The 23616-nt window shown below is 37.7% G+C and overlaps 1 protein-coding gene across 2 annotated transcripts in view; it reads right to left on the bottom strand.

Annotated features, from left to right (window-relative positions):
- Nucleotides 1-3988: 3988 nt before the first annotated feature.
- FBXO33 (F-box protein 33) overlaps nt 3989-23616 on the bottom strand; it is a 44270-nt gene continuing 24642 nt past the window's right edge. The window contains exons 2-6 of one of the 2 annotated variants that reach the window (XR_006293374.1): nt 20255-20365; nt 19039-19724; nt 17462-17613; nt 4248-4343; nt 3989-4142 (exon numbers count right to left, since the gene is read on the bottom strand). Coding sequence is in view for 1 of the 2 variants with exons in the window: in XM_043556051.1 (XP_043411986.1) it covers nt 17342-17613; nt 19039-19724; nt 20255-20365 (1069 nt within the window). In the remaining variant the exon portion in view is untranslated. Of the gene's footprint in view, nt 4143-4247; nt 4344-15562; nt 17614-19038; nt 19725-20254; nt 20366-23616 lie in introns of those variants that run through there. The other variant, XM_043556051.1, reaches the window with a different exon arrangement.

Below are 23616 nucleotides of genomic sequence, written 5' to 3' on the forward strand. Positions count from 1 at the left end.
GAGAGCCGAAGTCAGACGCTTAACTGACTGAGCCACCCAGGCGTCCCTAGACTACTTGGAAATTTGTAAAGTCAAAGGAAAAAGAGAAACAATAGTGATGGAGAACATTCCATTCAAGTGGAACTTTTTTGTTTGCACCAGGATGGAGGAGAACTATTTTGACTTAAGACAGAAGAGAAGAAAGAAGAGAGGGCAAATCAAACATGAGAGAGAACAGCAATAAAGTGAAGAAGCAAAATCATAGAGGAGGCAAGGAGAACAGTTGAGAGCACGGTAGAAGACAGAAAGACTTGATATGAGCTGAGTAGTTTAGAATACTTTGAGGTTCCAGTGTAAATGAACATATTTAGCTTTAAAATATTTTTTAATTAAAGAACTGTAACCAAATGGGGATAAATCAAATAATAGTATTTTAGGATGAATAGCAAGTTTTCTCCCATTTATTTCTTTTTCCCACTTATACTTCCTAGTTAGGCTCTCTTTTAATTCTTTTTTCCTATTTAATTCTGGTGGTTTTAGAATTTAGAAGGTATGCTTATGCCTCTGATCCTTGATTTATCAACTTGATTTATTACATTTATCAGTTCATGTATTGATTCCTTGAGATGAAAAATTAGGACTTCCCACACACTCTTGCTATTCTCATTCTCCTTTCCTCTTCATTTTTGATATTTATCCAAGTTAAAGTTGTCTGTTGTTACCTTTGTAATTTTAAATTAAACCTTTGTTAATAGTTTTTTCCTTTATTCCTCTCCCCACTTCCCCAACTCTGGTCAAAATCCTATTTTCTTTTAGCTATACATTATATTTTCAGGGTTGCTAATAATAATATGCGTACAAGCATAACCATCTTCTATACTTGGTCCATAGTTGCACTAAAATTCAAAATAAACAGCATTTACATCATTATCATTATTTAAATATTGTTCACTATCAGGCCAAATTATGTATTAAGTTTACATTTCCTTCTTTGTGAATCCCAGTATCATTTCTGGGTCACCCTTAAGAGAATATTCTTAAATATCAAGGTCAATGAGTGATTTTTTTCTTACCCCACTCTCTTTTCCTGTGTTTATCAATAATAGCCTAAAATAATGACATATTTTGGTTAACTTTATACTTGAGCCAAGTCCTCTCCCTTCTTTTTTTCTCTCCCTCATATTATTTGCCATTATCATGTGTTAATTAAAAAATTCTTCATGTCTTTTCTGTTGTGTGTTTTACTATTTGTATGTTCTTTTTATTAAAAAAATTTTTTTAAATGTTTATTTTTGAGAGAGAGAGAGAGACAGACAGACAGAACACGAGTAGGGGAAGGGCAGAGAGAGAGAGAGAGGGAGACAGAATCTAAAGCAGGATCCAGGGTCTGAGCTGTCAGCACAGAACCTGACTCAGGGCTCAAACCCATGGACCATGGGATCATGACCTGAGCCGAAGTCCGACCCTTACCCTAACCGACTAAGCCACCCAGGTGCCCCTGTTTCCTTTTTAAACATTTTAGTCTTGGAGTCCTTTGTCCTCCTGTTGCAAACCAGGCTGATTTCTAGGCCTATGAACAGAGCCTGCCTTTTTGCTCATTTCTTGGAATTACTCCTCTGTTTCATAGAGCCTCTATCTTGCTGGGGTTTTTTGTTTTTGTTTTTGTTTTTTAAATTTAAGTGTTTTGCTAGAGTTCACTCTCAAATTATTTCCTTAAAAAGGACGTAGGGAATACGAAATCTGCATCTTCCTCATGCCTAAAATCTCAACCCTCCACTCCCTTTTTTGATGTTAATTTATACCAGTATAGAATTCTAAGTCAGAATTTTGAATACATTGTTCTTTTAACATCATTTTAGTACCAGTTAATATCAATATATTGTTCTTTTTTTTTAACATCCATTGTTGCTGCCGAGAGGTCTGAAGGAAATTTGATTCTGAGGACGCCTGGGTGGTTCAGTCAGTTAAGTGTCTGACTCTTGAGCTTTCAGCTCAGGTTATGATCTCACGGTTTGTGAGTTTGAGGCCTGTGTCAGGCTCTGTACTGACTGCACAGAGTTTGCTTGCGATTCTCTGTCTCTCTCTCTCTCTCTCTCTCTCTCTGTCCCTTCCCTGCTTGCTCCTCTATCTATCAAAATAAAATAAACTTAAAAATTTTTTTGATTCTGTTGTCTTTGTTGGTAACCTGATTTTTCTTATAAAACTTTTTAGGTTTTTTTCTTTATCTTTGGTGTTTTTTTTGTTGTTTATTTTTGACAGAGAGAGACAGAGCATGAGTGGGCGAGGGACAGAGAGAGAGAGGGAGACACAGAATCCGAAGCAGGCTCCAGGCTCTGAGCTGTCAGCACAGAACCCGACGTGGGGCTCGAACTCACAGACTGCGAGATCATGACCTGAGCCGAAGTCGGACACTCAACCGACTGAGCCACCCAGGCACCCCTATCTTTGGTGTTCTAAAAACCACAGATTGCATCTACATGTGAGACTTTTTTCACTCATTTCTGGCTAGTCCAGGTCCTCTGAGCAGATTCCAAGATGGAATTAGACATTGAAGAGATTTATTGAAGGAGAACACCTGTGAAGGATTAAGGGGAGATAGTGCAGAATTAGGTGGAGAGGACCTTTCAGATTGTGATTCAGATTGACATCTGTGAAGAGGAGAGGAGGGAAGGAAGGAGGGGTGTGTAGGAAGAGCCTCTGATTCTAGTGTGGCTCCAGGAGACCCCAAGCTGGGCCCATGGCAATCCCCAGGACAAAGATTGCCTGGTTAGAGGAGTCCCTTACTGGGTAAGAATGGCTCTGCTCTAGGACCCTTGCATGTTCTGTTCCTGGGCGGGAGCACCCCTAGAGAGAACCTGATCTTGGTGTGAATGCTGAAGGTGCAGCAGCTAGAGGCCGGCAGCTGACGGTACTTGCAGCAGTTTCTCTCTTGAAGGCAGGCTATGACTGGTGTACTCCTGGCTGCCACATTGTGTTAGGCACTTAAACTATGAAGATGTGTGTCCCAAAACTCTGGGATTTTTTTTTTTTTTTTTGGTAAGTTCCTTTTTTACTTTTTCTCTCAAATTTTTCATCTCTTTCCCTCCCCCTCTCTTTTTTTTTTTTCCTGGAAAATTTTCTCAAGTATATTTTCCAATCTTTCACATAAAAGTTTTTGTTTTCAGCAATCATTACTCTTTGAGAACATTTTAAATTCTATTTTCTACTTTTTTCATAGATCCTGTCCTTTTTGTGAAGATCTAATCTTTTGAGTTTCTCTGTTGTAAATTAGAGGTTTCTTAAAAGTGTTTTTCTGATTTATTTCTTTTCTCTAGGGTTAATAATTCTTCTTATTTATCTTGGGCTTTTTCTCCTTATATACTTGGTTAGCCTTGAGTTTGAAGACGAACTGGTTAGCTGATTCTAGCTTATACATAACTCATACTGTGCAACAAAGGATAGTTTTCTTGTTTGGTTTCTTCCTGGGAGATCTTTGTGTGTGTTGGGACAGGTGGTGGGAGATGGAGGGTGGGGGTGGAGACAGAATCTGTGACTGACAGGCTTTTCCTTAGGATGACTGATAGGGAGCTGGCTAATTGGGTGTAGGTCCTCCAGATAACAGAATTAGAAGGGCTTCCTTCATCTAGGATACCGCCATTCACTCTAGAAGTTTTGCTTGTTCCAAATGGCTTAATTTCTTTAGGGAGTATCTCTCTAGTATTTTAGCTGGAGACCAGTCCTGGCTCACTGCCTTGTGCTTGGGGTTGTGCAGGGAAATGGTGGTACCAACTTTTAGGTGATCTTTGTGCAGATCTTCAAGTAATCTCCCTATTTTCACACTCATACCCCAGTTGTGTACACAGTATACTAACTGGCTCTGAGCCCATCTTCAGACTCTTTCAGGCATACTGACTCTCAGCCCCTGATAACAGATTCTAGGCTGTAGCTTTCTTGACCTATTTTATCCCCCAACCTAATCCCATCTGTTCTTTTGTCCTCCAGAAAATTTTGAAACGTCATTTGTTGGTGACCTCTTTCATTCTTTTCATCTTTATGGGGGTCTATTTCTCTTGGCTCTTCTTTGTGTTTATTTCACTGGGGCCTTGAAGGGCAGGTGGTGTAAATGGACGTACTTAGTCTGTTACCTTGAAGCTTAAGTTTTCTATTGTTGCTGTTGTCACCATCTGCAAGGATAGTTAAAGGAGTAGGTCAGAGTTCAAGATAGTGAACTGAGCATTCGTTATTTTGGACTGATAGGCAGTAAGCTTGGACATTTCAGGAAAGAATACCTTTTGGTCCTGTTTGGATAACTTTTTCTTCCACTTTGACGTTCTGATTTTTTTCAGTGGAAAATTTCAGTAGAAAATTCAGTAGAATACATGGTCCTATAAGAAAAGTTAAAATGGTCAAAAGCACGAGAAAGTCCAAGGTCACCACTCACCAAAGCAAAACCATTTTTTGCATTTATGTTGTACTTCCTTAAGTCTTTTTACCCTTCACATGTCTTCTGTATTATTGTAATTATGTGTCTATAACTATATTCTTAACTATTAGTAATCTAATATAAATAATTTTTATTAGTCTTTGTAAAATCATTTTTAATGGTTGTTTTACTTTCCTTTTTGTGAATATAGTTTACTTGACTATTCTTTTCTTGTTGAACGCTTAATCTGTTTTTTTTTTTTAGAATTTTTAAAGAATTAAATAATGAAAGTTTAATATCTTTCTGCATAATATCTTTACCCCACTAGATTTAGGATAATTTCTTAGGGATATATTCCTAAAATATATTCTGGGGCCAGAATTTGGGACTGGGGACAGAGGATTGTTAAGAGGAAAGGAGATCACATTCTTTGGAACCAGGTTAGTTGAAAAAAAAAAAAGTTTTTTCTTTTTAAAGCCAGACAGTTTGTAGACATGATTAAGATGATACAAATTATTTTGTGAGTATACTTGATGATTTTTATTCTGCTTCAGGAGTGGTTCAGGGTTTACTATGAATCTATTTAAAAAAGCATCTAGCCTTATAACCTTTGCAAACTAAGCTTCCTATTTTTTTTTTTTCCCAAGTAGCAGCTACTTCGACAATTTGATATGAGTGCTACAAAAGAGATGGTGTGTTTTTTGGTGGAATATGGGAGCTCTCTGATAACTGTCTGTAAAGAACAGTTAAGCTTACTACATTGTATTATGTTTCTTGCTTGTAAGACAAATGCAACTGAAACGAGTTTGAGAAAAATCAATGGAATAAATGCTGGTTTGTGCAACTGAGAATTTCACAGTTATATCCAGTGGCTTAAATTATGTCATCAAAATGTGGTCTTTCTCTTCTAATCTCTTAGCTCCACTTTTCTCTGTTAGTTTTATTCCCAGAGATATTATCTGCCCATGTAGTTGCAGCATCTTTAGATTTATATGGATGTGATAGTTAGTGTTTAAAATCCCAGGAAGAGAGATAGCCTTTATTTTGAAATTTCCAGCAGAGTTCCTGGAGATGGCTCTTACTTTTCTGCCTTGGAGTAAAGTTTCATTTCCAAACCAGCGTTTTGTGGTTGGAGGATGGGATCAGGAGCTCTCTCCTTTTGCTGGACAGGATAATCCCAGTCTGCATTACATGGAATAAATTTTTTGTTAGAAGAAGGGTTCTGTATGGATTGCTGGGCAGGCAGAAACAATAGGGTCTATTACACACGGGAACAATCTTGCACCTCTTTTCTAGAAAGCTATTTTTTTTTTTTAAGGTTTCCAACTTGCTGTATAGTACTCACCTTTGTGTGGAAAATGTAAAAAAAATATTGGTGCAGGATAGGTGTGAAGTATCATTTTCAGAGCTCAGGAATTGTTTTGGTAGTAGTTCCTATGTCAAGGATGCATGGATTTTAAGTTAACGGAGCATAGTATGTATCTAGCACAATAGTATGATACGGTTGCTAGAACAAATTGAGGATTTAAAACTTTTTTTAATGTTTATTTATTTTGAGGGGGGGCGCAGAGAGAGAGGCAGAGAGAGAGAGAGAGAGAGGGAGAGAGAGAATCCTAAGCAGGCTCCATGCTGTCAGTGCAGAGCCTGATGGGGGGCTTGAACTCCTGAACCATGAGATCATGACCCGTCAGACGCTTAACTGACTGAGCCACCCAGGCGCCCTTGTGTGAGAAATCTTAAGTTCTACTCTTTTAGTAAATTTCACTTATAAAATACAGTATTGTGAACTCTGTTCACCATGTTGTGCCTTAACTCATCTTATAACTAAAAGTCTATACCCTTTAGGCAGCCTCTTCCTATTTTCCCAACCCCAACCCCCAACCCCTGACAGTGATCATTCTACTCTCTGTTTCTGTTTTCCCACTTATTTCACTTAGCATAATGCCCTCCAGGTTCATCCAAGTTGTTGCAAATGGAAAGATTTCCTTTTTTAGAGCTGAAAAATATTCCATTGTACATATGCCACAATTTATTCATCTATCAATGAACACTTAGTTTCCACATTATAGTGTCTTGGCTATTGTAAATAATGCTCTGCAATGAACATTGGAGTGCAAGTATCTCTTGAAGCTACTGATTTCATTTCCTTTAGGTATATACTCTTAAGTGGGATTGCTGGATCATATAGTAGTTTTGCTTTTAATTTTTTGAGGAACTTCCATGTTATTTTTCCATAGTAGTCATACCAGTTTACATTCCCACCAATGTGTACAAGGTTCCCTATTATCTATATCTTCACCAGCATTTGTTATCTCTTGTCGTTTTTGATAATAGATAACAGGTGGTATCATTGCAGTTTTGATTTGCATTTCCATGATGATTAGTGATGTGGTATATCTTTTTATATACTTGTTGGTCATTGGTTTGTCTTCTTTGGAAAAAAATGTCCCGATTCTCTGCCCATTTCTTTTTCTTTTTTTTTTTTTTTGTAATGTTTATTTATTTTTGAGACAGAGAGAGACAGAGCATGAACGGGGGAGGGGCAGAGAGAGAGGGAGACACAGAATCGGAAGCAGGCTCCAGGCTCTGATGAGCCATCAGCCCAGAGCCTGACGCGGGGCTTGAACTCATGAACCGCAAGATTGTGACCTGAGCTGAAGTCAGACGCTTAACCGACTGAGCCACCCAGTCGCCCCTCTCTGCCCATTTCTTAATTGGGTTATTTGTTTTTTTGCTGTTGAGCTGTATGAGTTCCTTGTATATTTTGGATATTAACCCCTTTTTAGATACATGGTTTACAACTATTTTCTTTCATTCCGTAAGTTGCCTTTTCATTTTGTTGATGGTTTCCTTGCTATACATAAGCTGTTTACTTTGATGTAGTTCCACTTGTTTATTTTTACTTTTATTGCTTTTGCTTTGGTGTCAGATCTAAAATACTGCATGACCAGTGTCAAGGAGCTTACCCCCAACTATGTTTTCTTCTCGGAGTTTTATGATTTCAGGTTTATGTGCAAGTTGTTAATCCATTTTGAGTTGATTTTTATATGTGGTATTAGATAGAGGTCCGGTTTTACTTGTTTGCATGTGAGTATCCAGTTTTCCGGGTAATATTTATTGACGAGACTGCCTTTTCCCCATTGTATATTCTTGGTGCCTTTGTGGAAACTTAATTGACCATATATGGATGTGTTTATTTCCGGGTGCTCTATTTTGTTCCTTTGGAATATGTGTTTGTTTGTATGCCAAAACTTTACTGATTGTTTATTATAGCTTGGTAATATAGTTTGAAGTCAGGAAGTGTGACGCCTCCAGGTTTGTTCTTTCTCAAGATTCCTTTGGCCATTTGGAGTCTTTTGTGGTTTCATAGAAATTTTAGGATTTATTTTTTTCTATTTCTATGGAAAACGCCATTGGAATTTTGAATAGGAATTGCATTGAATCTATAGATAACTTTGGGTAGTATGGACATTGTAACAACATTAATCTAAAAACGTTAGTCTGAAAAATTTAGGTCTGTTAATTTGATGACCCTTTGGATTGTAAGATGTCAAAATAGTCTGTTGATTTTACTAATTTAGTAGAAAACATGTTCAAGTCAGTTAACAGACAATATTTTGGTCCTTTACAAACGTTATCTTAGCTATGCTTGTATATTCTCTCTCTCTATTTTTTATATACATATACACAATATATAAACAATATATAATTTTGGTCCCTTATAAACATTATATTAACTGTGTTTATATATTCAATATATATATTGGATAAAATATTTAATATATTGAATAATATATATGTTCATTCCCAAGTAACTAGAGTTCTTAGCTTCCAGAAATAATTACAGTTAAAAGGTAGTGACAAATTTTATCCTGCTTGTCTCTTGCTAGTGGGTAGGCTAACCATATATTAATTGTATAATGTTTCTTATTGAAAATAAGAGTAAAAGAAAATTATACACATAGATTCTATAGTTTACATTTTCACATTCTATTCTTTGCATTTTCAGATCTTTTCACACATACACATCACACTTTATATGTGCTAGACATAAATTCATGTACTTCCTGCATGAATTATTCTGTTGCTTTGTGAGTCACTAGAATTGGTTGGTGAATACGCACACACATGCTGAAATATACCAAGGGTGGTTAACACAGTTCAGGAAATACAGCAAGAATACTGGGCATGGAGAATATGGAGCTTCAAAAAATGTAATATCTATGTTTTTGAAAAACTAAGTTGAAAAACTGTATTGTCTGCCAAATAACAGTATGGTTATATTATTTAAGAGTGTTAGCATAGAAGTTGTATAATATAGGGGGTTCTATTTGGGTTCAAATATTGCTCTACCACTGACTAGTTTTATGACCTTGGACAAGATTCTTAACCTTTTTGTGCCTCCATTTACTCATATGTGAAATAGGTGTGATATGTACTACAGGGTCACTGTGAGGATTAAGTAGAGTGCTTTCTAGTGAGGTGGTTATTGCAGTGGTTGGCACACAACAGTTATTCAGCACTTGTCATCTTGTTTCCTAGCTAATTTAATCAATGTTTTCTCAGAAAGTTTCACTTAAATGAATATTTTTGATTAAAGTCCATTCTTTTAAACACACACTTTTAACTATGTTGTGTGAAAACCTTCCTGAAATGTACTAAATGTTCCACTAACTTACTGTACAGATGTTCTGAAGATAATACATTTTCCTATTGGTTCAGGGTCATGACATATTTATCACTGCCATGTATTTCAAGCTTATTACAGGGGTATTTGAGTCTGTTTCAAGTTCCTCCAAAATGGCTTTAGATTAGTTATGTTCTCTTTTCAGGTGTGTAAACTTCTGTTCCTTTTCAGAGTCACTCCTTTCCTCCACATCTCATCTGCTGCGGTCTGAGAAATGAGATGAATAGTCTTATTAGAATTATTCTGGAAGTAAGAATAAGTGAGCTAAAAGGAAGTGGAAGTGGTTTTTCTGATGGGATGCCTTTAAGCATTAGTGCAGGGGGTAGCTTGTTCCCACAAGGTTTTTTTGTTTGTTTTTTGTTGTTGTTTTGAGAGAGAGGCTGAGCACATGGTGGGGGAGGGGCAGAGGGAGAGAGAGAGAGAGAGAGAGAGAGAGAGACAGAGAGAGAGAGAGAATCCCAAGCAGGCTCTGTGCTGTCAGCTCAGAGCCTGATGTGTGACTCTATCCCATGACCCAGAGATCATGACCTTAGCCAAAATCAAGTGTTGGTTGCTCGACTGACTGAGCCACCCAGGTGCCCTTCCCACAAGGGCGTACTTCTGGATACGTACTTCTGGATCCTTGGCTATACTCCAAATAGCTGAAGTTGTTTTATTTAATGCCTGTATTAAATAAGAATTACTCTAAAGAGAATAGTGCTTTAAATTGAAATATTGATTGCAGTGACATTTTAAAACATTCTGCTTACAACCTAACCTAGACTTTAAACTCTCAGTAGAGATTTGAGCTTCTTTCATCTTACTGTGATGCATTCATCCATGAGTGAGAGAGAGGCTATATTCTGTCTTGCCTTGGTCACATTTTAGACTTGGCCAGATCATGAGCCAAATCAATAGTAAACATGCATTTATTGGTAATTTGGGTCATACTGACATTTTCAATTATAAATATTTTAAAAATACAGACAAGAAAGAACAAAATAATATAATGAATTCCCTTTTACTTACTACCTAGATAGAGCAAACTTAGCATTTACTATATATTTTTTTTCAAGAAAAAATGTCACAGATGCAGTTGCCCTCATGCCCATACCAATTCTTGCTCTCATGCCCCAGAGGTGAGCACTCTTGTAAAGAGGATGTGAATGTTTTTTTTTCCAGTTAAATGTGTTTATGTATGATTTATTTTTCTTGCCTTTAAAAAATGTACATCAATATCATCATTACATATATCCTTCAGCTGTTGGTTTTTTTCACTCTATTATTTTGAGATCATCCATACTAATAAATGTAGATCTAGTTAGTTCTTTTTGACTGCTGTATAGTATTCCACTCTGGATATGCACAACAAATTCATTCTCTTATTAATGGACATTAGGTTGCTGCTGATTTTTCATTGTAAATATGTGGAAATAAGCATCTTAGTATTTGTTTCTTTGTCATATAAGCAGTAGTTCTCTAGAGCTGTAGTTTTCAAATGGGTATATCCCTCTGAGTATGCAAAGAATTTCCAAGTAGTATGCTTTTGGGAAAGCTGCCAGCATTTTATCTTCAGTGTGTATTCTCTTCCAGAGATGTTCTTCCCAAGGATGAATTTATGAAGAAGATGCAGGTTCTTTTGCCTACCTTCCCTTTTGCAGTTATTCTTCTCCCATTTTACAAAAGAAACACATACCTTTAATGTGGTTCTAATGCCACTATGATGTGTCATACTAAGGTGTACAAACCTTTGAAACTCTAGAGAGACTATTTGAAATATTAGTGTCAGTACTGAGAAAGTAAATAACTCTAATGATTTCTTTCAACTGATTGACTTATCTAAAAGAATTTTAATTAAAAACATTCTTTTTCAGTTAAAAAATTTTTTTTAAATGTTAATTTTTGAGAGAGAACAAGAACCAGAGAGGGGCAGAGGAGACACAGAATCTGAAGCAGGCTCCAGGCTCTGAGCTGTCAGCACAGAGCCTGATGCAGGGCTCAAACTCACAAACTGTGGGATTGTGACCTGAGCCTAAGTTGGATACTTAACTGACTAAGCCACCCAGGCACTCCCAATTTTTTTTTAAGGTAAGCTTTGTGCCCAACGCGGGGCTTGAACTCATGACACTAACATCAAGAGTCACATGCTTTACTGACTGAGCCAGCCAAGCACCCCTAAAATAATTTTTGATGATATTTCACTGTGTTTTTTTGGTCTTAAAATTTTAGGACTTTGAAGAATGAGTGCCACTGCTGTAACAAAAACTCTTTGTCTTCCCATCTCCTTATTTATGTGAAAAAAGTACTTGTGTTTATAGTACTTGTGTTTATAAAAATGAAAAATAGGTAATGGAATTGATGTTGGACCTGACTCATTTCAGGAGCAAGTAACATCCATCCATGGAGTATGAACTGGAAAAAAACAAAAAGCCCCAAAAAACCCACCAAAAAACTCCAGCCTCATTCATTAAGAAATACAGTTCTGGGGGGCTTGGCTGGCTCAGTTGGTAGAGCATGCAACTCTTGATCTTGTGGTTGTGAGGTCAAGCCCCATGGTGGACCTAGAACTTACTTAGAAGAGACACAGTTCTGATAAGTTATACCAATTTAAACTTACATTTTTGATTACTTATGCATTTATTATGTATAAAAGCTAAATGTAGGAGAAAAAAGTTAACACAGCTTTCTAAAATTATACATGTTAAATTATATATATATATATGTATTAAATGTTTATTAATTTTTGAGAGAGATTGAGAGCGAGCAGGGGAGGGGCAGAGAGAGCCAGAGACAGAATCCCAAGCAAGCTCCATCATGTCAGCACAGAGCCTGATGAGGGGCTCGATCCCATGAACTGTGCGATCATGACCTGAGCTGAAACCAAGAGTTGGATGCTTAACTGACTGAGCCACCCAGATGCCCCTATATTTTTGTTGCAGAAAATAATCCATGAAAGACTCATTAACAACGGTATATTTTTATAAAAAGCTGTGGGATAATTGGAACAGTTATGTAGCAGTCTGGGTGAAATCAGGAGACAAACGACACAGTAAACAGGGAAAGCTTAATATAAAGAATTATACAATATTTTATGATAAAAGAGTATAAAGAAACTCTGTAATGGCCCCCTAGGTCTGAGGGTGGGCCCTCATGGTAGGACAACCTTGGAGTAGGGGGGTGTTCGGCCTTTCTTGGTGAGAGTGTGGTTCAGCCCCTGGGACAGCAGAGAAGTTCTCTGTCCATGCTGCACGTGGGGAACAGGCAAACGGCAACCAGTATGTAGTTGGAGTCAGGGTGACAGATGGGAGGCCTTCAGGGCCAGTGGGTGGGCCAGACAATGGCAGCCCCATGAGTGACCCTTGGGATCAACAGGGCCAGTGTGCACACACTCCGGGAAGGCAGTGGGAGTCCAGGTGCTGGTGTAGGCAGGAGACTTTCAAAGCATGTGGGCCTTGCAGCAGTTCTAGTTTCTGGGTCAGGAGGGCTGAAGGAAGGTCAGGCCAGGGTTGTAAGTCCACAGAAGCACTGTGTCTGATCCCATGGGTGGTGGTGTTAGAGAATGTATCTAGAAGTGATATTCCTGGGTCATAGGGCAAAGGCAACTTCAACTTTACAAGATACTGTGAATTTGCTCTTAATTAATTAATTAATATTTTTAAAATATTTATTTTATTTATTTATTTTTCAATATATGAAGTTTATTGTCAAATTGGTTTCCATTTTTTTTTCAATATATGAAGTTTATTTTAAATATTTATTTTTGAGACAGAGAGAGACAGCATGAGCAAGGGAGGGGTGGAGGGGAGGGGTGGAGAGAGAGAGAGAGAGACAGAATCCGAAGCAGGCTCCAGGCTCTGAGCTGTCAGCACAGAGCCTGATGTGGGGCTCGAACTCACAGACTGTGAGCTCATGACCTGAGCCAAAGTCAGATGCTTAACCCACTGAGCCACCCAGGCACCCCTCAAATTTGCTCTTTAAAGCGGATATTCAGGTTCCAAATGTGTTTCCTTCTTCCTTGTCAACACTTGGCATTTTATTGCCCTCATTTGTGTAATTTTGTTATCTTTCAGACAGGAAGGATGATTCAACTGAAAATTTGTTCACAGTATACCTCCCATTTTCTTTTCACAACCAGCAGCCCAGGCTAGCTAGTAGATTGTACCAGAGTGATGCCCTTCCAGGCTGAGTTCTGGGGTGGCTAGGAGCCCTGGCTGGTTGCCTCCTGATGCTTTCATTTTCTTCTTGGCGTACAGCTAGAGTGGAGCCGGGTCTGACAGTGTGCCCTGGATAGAGAGTGGACTCGGGTACTCACTACTCGCCTGTGTGATGCAGAGGCTCTATTTGTTCATCAAGGGCAAGGAGTGTCTATGAAGCTGTGAGAGAAGTATGTCCCAAGTGTCCATGGAGCAGGTAGGAAGCCCAGGTGTGAAATCCCGGATGTAGCTGGTTGGCTGTGAGGGGCTTGGAAGCTCAGGTGTGGGAGGAGGGCTTCCTGCAGATTTCTAACTGCTTGCATATAAATCAGCTATTTTCTGCCTGTGGCTGGTGTGTGCTCTCAGTGGTCACTAAACTAGCTGCAGGGTTACGTGTGGGAGACTACAAATTAGAGCTTCGTCATTATTTTGAAATACCTCAGTGAAAAAAATCACTTGAATTTGAAATTAATTCACATTACAAGAAATCTCAACATTACGTTTACCATTATTATGTTTAGGGTTGTTAGATTTAATTTTTTTTTTTTTTTCAACGTTTAATCTATTTTTGGGACAGAGAGAGACAGAGCATGAACGGGGGAGGGGCAGAGAGAGAGAGGGAGACACAGAGTCGGAAACAGGCTCCAGGCTCTGAGCCATCAGCCCAGAGCCCGACGCGGGGCTCGAACTCACAGACCGCGAGATCGTGACCTGGCTGAAGTCGGACGCTTAACCGACTGCGCCACCCAGGCGCCCCTAGGGTTGTTAGATTTAAGTATAATTTTACCTGCATAAAGTTTTGAATGGTTGTGAAAAAAAAGTTTAAAAATTATCACCTATTTGTGGGGTGTTTCTCATTGATGACACTATTAAAAGTTTTAAGAGGTTACCAGTTAAAACATTTGACATTTTATTTGAAAGTTCTATACAAATTTAGTATTTTACCCCCAATCCTCTGCATTTTTTTTTTCTCATCAATTATATAATCAAACAATGATTTCCGCCCCCCCCCCCCTCCAGTTTTTTCTAGTTTATACCAGTGTGCTGTACAGTGTATTCTGTATATGTCAGGACATGAAAAAGATTGGGAAGCATTGATATAAACATTGTGGTTTGATGGCTGGATGTTATTCACATTTGCTTGTGTGTTACTCCATTAGCACCACTTTATGTTACTGGCTTCATAAAGATCCCACCTGATTCATGTCATAAGCCCCAAGCAAGTTAGTTTCTGAATTTGTATGTTCAGCTATGAGCACACTGTCCTTACCAAGACCCATCCCACCGACTCCCTATCTTCTTTATTCCTAGGGTGGTGGGGGAAATGGGTAGGTAATTTTAGCTATGTAAATTTCATATAGTTCAGTAAACTAGGTTTTGAAAATATTTTATTTCATACATTTGCTCAAAGATGATCGTGTATGTCTCTGAGCTGCTAGGCTAACAACAGTTAAAACTTTTAGTGAAGAATCAGAGTTTTAGATAACTAACTCCAATCCCTAATTTTACAGATGACAGAACTGAAGCTCAAGGGAGAGTCTGCTCATGTAGCATTAGAGCTTAGAGTATAAAACATGCTGCCGCCTAGGTTAGTGCTCTACTATACCAAGCCTTCACTTGTATGCTAGTCATAGATATTAACACATTTTTTCCGTACATTTTGGTTACTATTTTTGTATTTTAAATACATAAACATGTTGATTCACTCAAAAGAGATATGGTTAGGAAACAAGGAAGCAGTAGGTATAATGACAGTTGCTTGGAACACCAGACTATTCCAAGATGAGGGAGTGCCTAGAAAAGAGTCAGCGTCTGGAATGAGTAAGGAAAGATAGATGAAGGAAGAGAGCCATTTGCTTTCTCATAAATGACAGCTGTTTGTCTCAGCAAGCAAGAATAGAGATTACAAAGCCAAACTAAAGCAATACAGGGACTTATGAACTGCTTAATACTGGCATACTAAAGTATTTTTGCATCCAGTACAGGAACTGTAAAAAGTTCCTATATATAGTCTATAAATTAAGTTTTACCATATCAGTAATGTATTCTAAATGCATAATACACTTGGGTTTTGTGTTAACCAGCCTATTGTTTGCTCTTAAGCTTGTATTTTGCCAGTTAGTAAAACAAAACAAAAAAATTAAGACGCTTCAAACTATTTAAGACTTTTTATGAACTATACCCAAATTTAAGCTTTGCTGTACCCGACTACAATAGGAGCAACAGGAGCTAACATGATTATACATTAATATAAGGATTATTGCAGTTTATTTAACACTAAAAGTTTTCATGCTTTGCATACAATAAAGTATATTACAATGATCACTTTTTAATGCTTTATTCGTTGATTAAAAGAATATACATTTAACATAAACCATACAACATCAGTCATCAGGTCAAACATTCAGCTGGTTTCCTTACAGTTTCTGTCAGGATTTATTTTATCCGATCACATTTATAAGATAAAATCTCACCACATCTGGCATTTACACACACTGTGCCAGTGGATTCACACTACTGATGTACATATAAAATCCTCATGGTATGTGCTCACTGGAGACAAAACAGTGCACACCTGTCAAAAGGTCATTTTAATATAAGATGGTAAAACCATTTGTAAAATACATATAAACTTTTTCCATAAATAGAATCATATCTGGACATCTGTTGCATAAATTGTGTTTCCAAAGCTTACAATAGAGCAGCCAGGTCTCAGCACTGCTGGGCACCCACGTTGGCTACTTACTTTATTATTGCAGACTGTCCTTTAACATTAAATGCACAACATTCGTACCACTTAAAACTGGGGTCAGGTGGAAGTCTCACAGAGACCACGTCTGTACCGCGGTTGCCCTGAAACAGTTAAATCGGCTTTTAAAGCCTCTCAGATATAACAAGGTTTTAAAACATACTTCATGGAATGTTCTTCATGTATCATAGCAGCTCATACCTGTGATAGAACAAGTTTTCAGTTTTTCCTTTCTTTCCTTTACATTCACTATTCACAGTGAAACAGGTGCATGGTTTTTTTTTTCTTTTTTTTGTTTTGTTTTTTTCAGAGTTCTGAGGTTGCTGACTGAGCCACAGCACAGCTGTGTACCACAGGTCGAAATTCGACCTTAAATATTACAATCTAGCAGTATCTGGCTGGCCAGAGTGGGCCGGCCCCTGCCAGCATGTGGGCACTTCTTCAGTTAAGTCTATTCTTTGGCAGCTGACACGCGCGCTGACAGAGAAAAATCCAGTGACTCGTTGCTAGGGATTTCACGACTAATGTTTGTTTGCAAGCATGTGTGTTTACAGCTCTGTTTTTTAAAGATTTTGCTTTAGGAGGTTTTACCCTGGAATACAGCTTCTTCCTCCACTATTTGAAATCTGGGCTAAAAAGCTAACTTGAATGTATAATGTAATTGATGAATAAATTATGTCAGATATAGTTTTTAAAAAGTCTAACAATTTGAGTATTCACATTTAGGTAAGTGCATTTTTTTAAAAAAAGGATTAAGCAGTGTTCTAACCTAGTACTATACAAAATTCTGAATGGTAATTGGTGATATCAACTATTATATATGTAATGAAAGTTAAAGTCTTGGCTTTTCTGTTAAAGATAACTCATTTGGGATCATACTATCCTCCCTTCTTCCATTTCAAATAAGAATTAATGAAATGCTGTCACAATGCATGAATGCGGTGCATTGCATACAAATCCACCAGGCTATGGATATATATCTATATATGTATAAAAATATTTTGGCTCCTGAGCTCTGAACTCTGACACACAAAGAATAAAAACATCAAAAGGCAGAGTAACTCAGTGAAAAATAAAGTTAGCCAGCAACCTCAGACAACCTTCGGTTGTATATCCTTAAGGTTGGATAACAAGTCCATTAACCGTGAAAGCCCTATACACTGTCACTTTGAACTTCTAAACCAATACCCGACTACGTTCTTTGATCAAGAAGTAGAATATACATATATAATTCTATAAAGCTAATACTGATTAAACACAGCACAAAGGGATTAATTCACACTACTGAAAAAAAACATAATAGGACCCTACTTGCATATGTAACCACAGGAATTGTACATTTTTAAAAAAAGCTAAATGTCTTCGCTGAAGCTTTGCATCTCTCTGTAAAAATGACGATTTGGTTCAGTGAAGACACTGAGTGATTCGATGTCCATGACCGCGTGCCAAGGTTGACCCAGGCCCAGGGATACCTGCTCAATAAGGTTATGCACTGGATCCACATCCTGGTCGGCCAGTTCACCTTGGTCAAAATCAATGCTTTCTTCAGTGACTTCAAGTACTTTTAGATCAGAGCCACGAAGACGAGCAATGGCAATGAGGTTGTGTGCCCACACTGTATAACCTTAAAAATAAACAAAAGATAAGAACTGTCATTTCCTTGCATTTTATTTTGTCTATTTGATAAGTTAGTCCTTTCCACAAACTTGTATGTCACTTATTACTTTGGCCCTTTTCCTTTAAAAATATATTGAGATTGGAAAAGGAAGTATGATTGATTGTTTAGCTCAGGAAAAAAAAAAAAAAAAGACTAAGTTTGATATTGTTTCCAAAACCATCACCGTGGGTGGTGCATTGGTAGGTGCTGTAATCCTATTCTGATTATCACTGCACTTAGTAAGATTGAGGACATTTAAAGTATAACTAGCTTTGGATAGTGCTGTATCATAAATTTTTATTTCATACATATATATCCATTAACAATACATACGAAACTGTTGTTTTTAGTTACTAAAAAAATCCTCTCCTATGATGCTTCACTGTCCAAAGTTATGAAGTGACACTTCAAAGCTAAAATTGTTAATTGTGAGTAGAAAATAGGTAAAGTATAAAACAGTCACAGAAACTTGTACTAACTTGAGGATATTGATGATCTCTGGGAAAGAATAAAGGGGAGTGGATGACAGGGGCTTTGGCTATATCTAATTTCTAATTTCTTAAAAGAAAAAAAAAGGTTACACTGGCTGGAATTAACCTTTCAATAACCTGGTATTTCTTTGTCTGTAAAAAATCCCTATTTTATTATCTTTAATACTGATATATTCTTTGCTGCTACCTCTGACTGGCCAAATTATGAAGCAAAACTTGAACAGAAAGACACACACAGTCCTACACTAATGCAGGCTCAAAATTAATTTTTAAAAAAAAAAATTTTTTTTTCAATGTTTATTTATTTTTGGGACAGAGAGACACAGAGCATAAACAGGGGAGGGGCAGAGAGAGAGGGAGACACAGAATCGGAAACAGGCTCCAGGCTCTGAGCCATCAGCCCAGAGCCTGACCCGGGGCTCGAACTCACGGACCGCGAGATCGTGACCTGGCTGAAGTCGGACGCTTAACCGACTGCGCCACCCAGGCGCCCCTCAAAATTAATTTCAAAACATAATAAAACACAACTAATAAAGTGAGTTTAAGACATTCATATAGTCTTTCTGTTTTGTATTCTATAAATGTGTTACATGTTCCAGAAAAGGAAGTAAAATGTTCTTCTACTTGTCAGAATAGCAACTCTCTCTAAATGAGAATAGTTAACATTAAAATGAAAGGCGTCAGTAAGAAAAAAAGCATATACCCATTTAATGGAACCATTGTTTAAAAAATATCATACAAATTAGTATGTTAAAATCTAGAATCTAGAAGATGAGGCAGCAAGCAATAAAGAAATCATACTTTCTCCTTCTGTATTATGGTGTTAAGAGATCTTGTGATTAGGGGAAGAAACATATCTACTGCAAGTGGATCTGTTTGTTTTCTTAGATAAATCACCTACCGTGAATTGCCAGAAGAGAGAGCTTTGTGCACCTCCATGCTAATAAAACCAATGGATCTTCATTTCGGTTGTCACTAAGATCTGGAAAACCAGACGTGTCAATCACATCATTCATTAATATAAAATGAGTGAGGAACTTATCATACTGCCTGGATATAAGATCAACAATAGCTCCTGAAACACAAGTGATGTAGCTGTCAAAATGAATCCTCTCTAGTGGTATACTGGGTTTCAGAATCTTTAACATATCTTCACTCTTGATATCAAAGGCCATTATATAGACCCGGAGGCTGGTGCTCTTTCGTGACAAGGCTTTCCAATGCTCATCATTTGGCATGTTGTCCAGAGACTTGTGCATCACGGAAACGTTGTGGACCAGGAGAGACAGTCGCTGCAAAGGCACATGGTTGCTATCGGTTAAGACTCTTGCCATCTCGGCTGTAAAGTCACAGAAATCCAGGGCAAGTGAGCGTAGATTCACAAATCGCTCCAGTTCGACTGTGGTAATCAGGGTGCTGTTACCAGGAATATTGTTGTCCAGCAAACTCAGGTGCTCCATGGTGTTGGCAATAGAGTTTGAGAGAGATGACAGTGAGGTTGGGGTTACTATTTCCAGCATAAACCCACAGGACAGCCATTTCAGTTGCCTACTATTACTCAGTATTTCTTCAAACAGCTGCTGAATTCTGTAAGGAAAACACATGCCACAATGATCCTGTTAACATTTAGCTCTAACCTCTAAACACTGACTTTTGAAAGTGGGCAATGAAATGGCATGCAATGCTGAGATCCATTTTCTCTCAGTAAATGTCTATCCAACACATAAATAGTATTACCATATTATTTCTACCATTAAAATTCACATTAAAATATAATGAATAAACTCTATTAAACACATAAAAATACGTTCTTTACCCTAGGAAAGCAGCATTTTGCAACAGTATGGTAGAAAAGATTGATGATATACAATTTATGTTACAGAGAAGGCAAACAGATAAATAGCAGTTTTAAATCGTAATAATTACCCAAATTCTATGATTTGTCTTAAAGATTTATGCTGTGGAATGGCATATTTTATAGTTAAAATATTTCCAATTTATAGGACATATGTTCTTCTTAGAAAAAATATTACTCTTCTCATTGTATCTTATAATTTCTCAGAAAAAACTAAAATTATTACTAATGTAAACCCCCTTCCACTAACTATACAACTTACTGTTTAATTTTTTTGCCATCAGGGTCCACCTTGCTGAGGTATGTATTTGACAAACTTCCTTGCTGTTGTAGAACACTTATGTCTCCAAAAAGGCTAAACTTCTGGAGGTTCCTACAAGAAAAGTAATTTAAAATGACTGTCTAACTAAATAATATGTAAAAATATAAATATTAAAAATAGAAAATAGAAGGGATACCTAGAAAAGTTTCTACCTTATAACTCACTTAGAATCCAATGAACTACTTTCAGATTGTTTTTTACACACAATGAAAAGCAACATAATACAAGAACGGCATAAGCTTTACAAAATGAAGACTGAGGTATAAAGCTTAGTTCCAGAAATCAATATTTTAATGACCATGGAAAAATGTTTATGCATTGTTTTCCTGATTTTATTCAGTTGTCTGTTTTCTTACATGTAACTGAGCTTCTTGAAGATGATTATTATTTTTTTAATGTTTATTTGAGAGAGAGCAAGAGAGTAAGCATGAGTGGGGGAAGGGCGGAGAGTGAGGGAGACACAGAATACAAAGCAGGCTTCAGGCTCTGAGCTGTCAGCACAGAGCCTGAGGCGGGGCTCGAACCCATGAACTGTGAGATCATGGGCTGAAGTCGGACGCCTAGCTGACTGAGCCACCCAGGCACCCTAAAGATGATTATTTTGAATTGTCAGGCAATTCATAGATCTCTATTTCCTTGGGGATGGTTACTTGAGCTTTATTAGTTTCCTTTGGTGGTTCCATGTTTGCCTGATTTTTAATAATCTATGTGGTCTTGAATCGGTGTCTTGTGTATCTGGGGGAGCAAATACTTCTTCCAGTTTTTATAGACAAGTTTGACCTCCTCCTGTTGGGTCTCCAGACTATGAGATTGCATCCAGGACCACATTCAAGTTGGTGAAGCCAGGTCACATGGCTGCTGCTGGACCTGCACTGGGGTCTATGGTTTGTGGACCCCATTACCAGACACCTTGGCAGGTGTGGATCCTGTCTGGTCTCCTGGTGGACAGGACTGCCTCTGAGTCCTTTGTCAGTAGGGCTGGTGCTGGGACAAAGGTCTGCTATTAGGTCTGCAAACAGCTGCCAGTTACTAGGTGTGTGGGCAGGAGTGATTTCCACCAGATCCCTGAGATAGGCTCCTGTTCTGGGACTCAGGGAGGGCAGGGGTGCCCAGGATTGCAGCTGAGAGGGGCTAGAACTGAGTGTCAGGGTTGTTTCAGGGTCCATGGCTGGGACCAGATTCTGCAGGCCTGTGTCTGGGGGCACTGACAAGTGTGCCATCTGCTGGGTTTTTAGGTGTGTGGGACTGCCCTCAGACCATGGCTGAATAAGGATGGAGTTCATTCATAGGGCTGCTTCAGGATACAGTTAGACCAACGTTGGCAGGTCTGCCCTGAGGCACAAGGAGGCTTGCCTCCCAACAGGTTCCTGGGCAAGCAGGAATATTCCTGATCACAGGTGCACACAAACCTGAATTCTGTATTGCCTTGATTAAAAATTCCTAAGGGATCATACCCCTAACTGGCTATCAGAAACAGGCAAATGGCTAGCTTGGTACAGTAAGATCCTTCAAAATGTGGTTCAAAAAATGCTATACTGGGCTACTTACTATTCTTTAAATGTAATACTATTCCCTCTCCTGGTCTGCCTGGTAAACTTCTATTCAGCCTTCTGAATAGATACCTGAATGCCAACTAGTCTATCAAAGCCTTTTCTGAGGCAATCCTCTCAGCCTCTGTAGTTTTAGCCATTTCTTGGGACTTTATAAAATGTCTTTATTAAACGGTAATATGCTTTACTGTGATTTGTTACCTCTCTCATTAAAGGGGTAAACTCTTGTTTCTTATAAGTACCTAGCAATAATTTTTGGCACAAGATAGGTGTTCAATGAATATCTGTTAAACAAATGAATATTTTGGGAAGGTAAGCTCAAGAGTTACCTAAATAGAAATAGTAATCAAAACCGTAATATAAATGAAAACAATGGGAAATAGATACATAAGGGGAGGTGGGCCTGGGATAGATTTTGTAAAGATAATCACATCAGAGAATTATTTTAAGGGTAATGTTTTCAATTGACTTAAAAAAAATGTTTTCTTCTGGATAGATCTTCTATGTAAAGGGAGATTAAATATTAGTTTATGAGTATTGACAGCTATTAACAATAATTATGTTCTCCATTACTTTGACTTTTTTTTCCTATCAGGAGTTCTTTTATGAAATAGAGAACTAAATCTCCTTTAAAGGGAGAGAGTAAGGAAAAGGTTAGCACCTCAAAGGGCTTAGAAACATTTCTTCATATAGTTCCATAGAATAGTAAGGTGATAATACCAGGTGAGTAGAAAATATTTCACTGAGTTTACTACCAAGATGCTTCCACAAATGTATTTAAATTTATCATTTATGAAAAGATAAAAAATCTTTTCACAAATAAAAAGATATTTTAAGGGACCCGTGACAGATGGAAACCAACCTGAATTATTAATTTCATACTAGTGATATTCTTCTTGTCATATTCTAAATCTGCACCATGTAATATGGGGAATATAGTTACTAAATACTTGAAACATGGCTAGTCAGAGCTGAGATGTGCTCTAAGTATAAAAATACATTTAGAAGACTTAATACAAAAACTATAAAATCTCATTAATATTTTATATTGGTCACATATTCAAATGATAATATTTGGATATATTAGGTCAAATATACTAAAGTTAATTTCATCATTTCTTTTTACTATTTAATGTGGCTACTTGAAAAATTTAAATTACGTGTGGTCTGTATTATATTTTTGTTGTACAGTGCTGCTCTAAAGAATACAATGTGCAGGGGCACCTGGGTGGCTCAGGGTCCGAGTCTTGATTTCAGCTCAGGTCATGATCTCATGGTTTGGGCCACGCTGGGCTCTGTGCCTACAGTTGGGAGCCTGCTTGAGATTCTCTCTCTCTCTCTCTCTCTCTCTCTCTCTCTCTCTCTGCCCCCTCTACTCCCCTGCTTGCATGCTCTCTCTCTCTCTCTCAAAATAAATAAACAAACAAAAAGAATATAATGTGCATATTCTAGTTTTCTGGTTAGCTTCATTTAAAAACATACTGTCATCAGCAGAAATATAATTAAGGGTATATAGCTAATACTGCTGGTTTTATGGTTAAAATATTTAGCAGAACACCTACATCACTTTTCAGCTTTCTGACTATATGTAACAATATAAACTCTAAGACCAATGAGTAGTTTTTAACTATAAAAAAGTAGGAGGTGACTTCAGAAAATGTTATATATAATTAAAAAAAAAATTAGGGGCGCCTGGGTGGCGCAGTCGGTTAAGCGTCCGACTTCAGCCAGGTCACGATCTCGCGGTCCGGG

The sequence above is a fragment of the Prionailurus bengalensis genome, chromosome B3 (assembly GCF_016509475.1).
Source record: "Prionailurus bengalensis isolate Pbe53 chromosome B3, Fcat_Pben_1.1_paternal_pri, whole genome shotgun sequence".
Classification (NCBI taxonomy): Eukaryota; Metazoa; Chordata; class Mammalia; order Carnivora; family Felidae; genus Prionailurus; species Prionailurus bengalensis.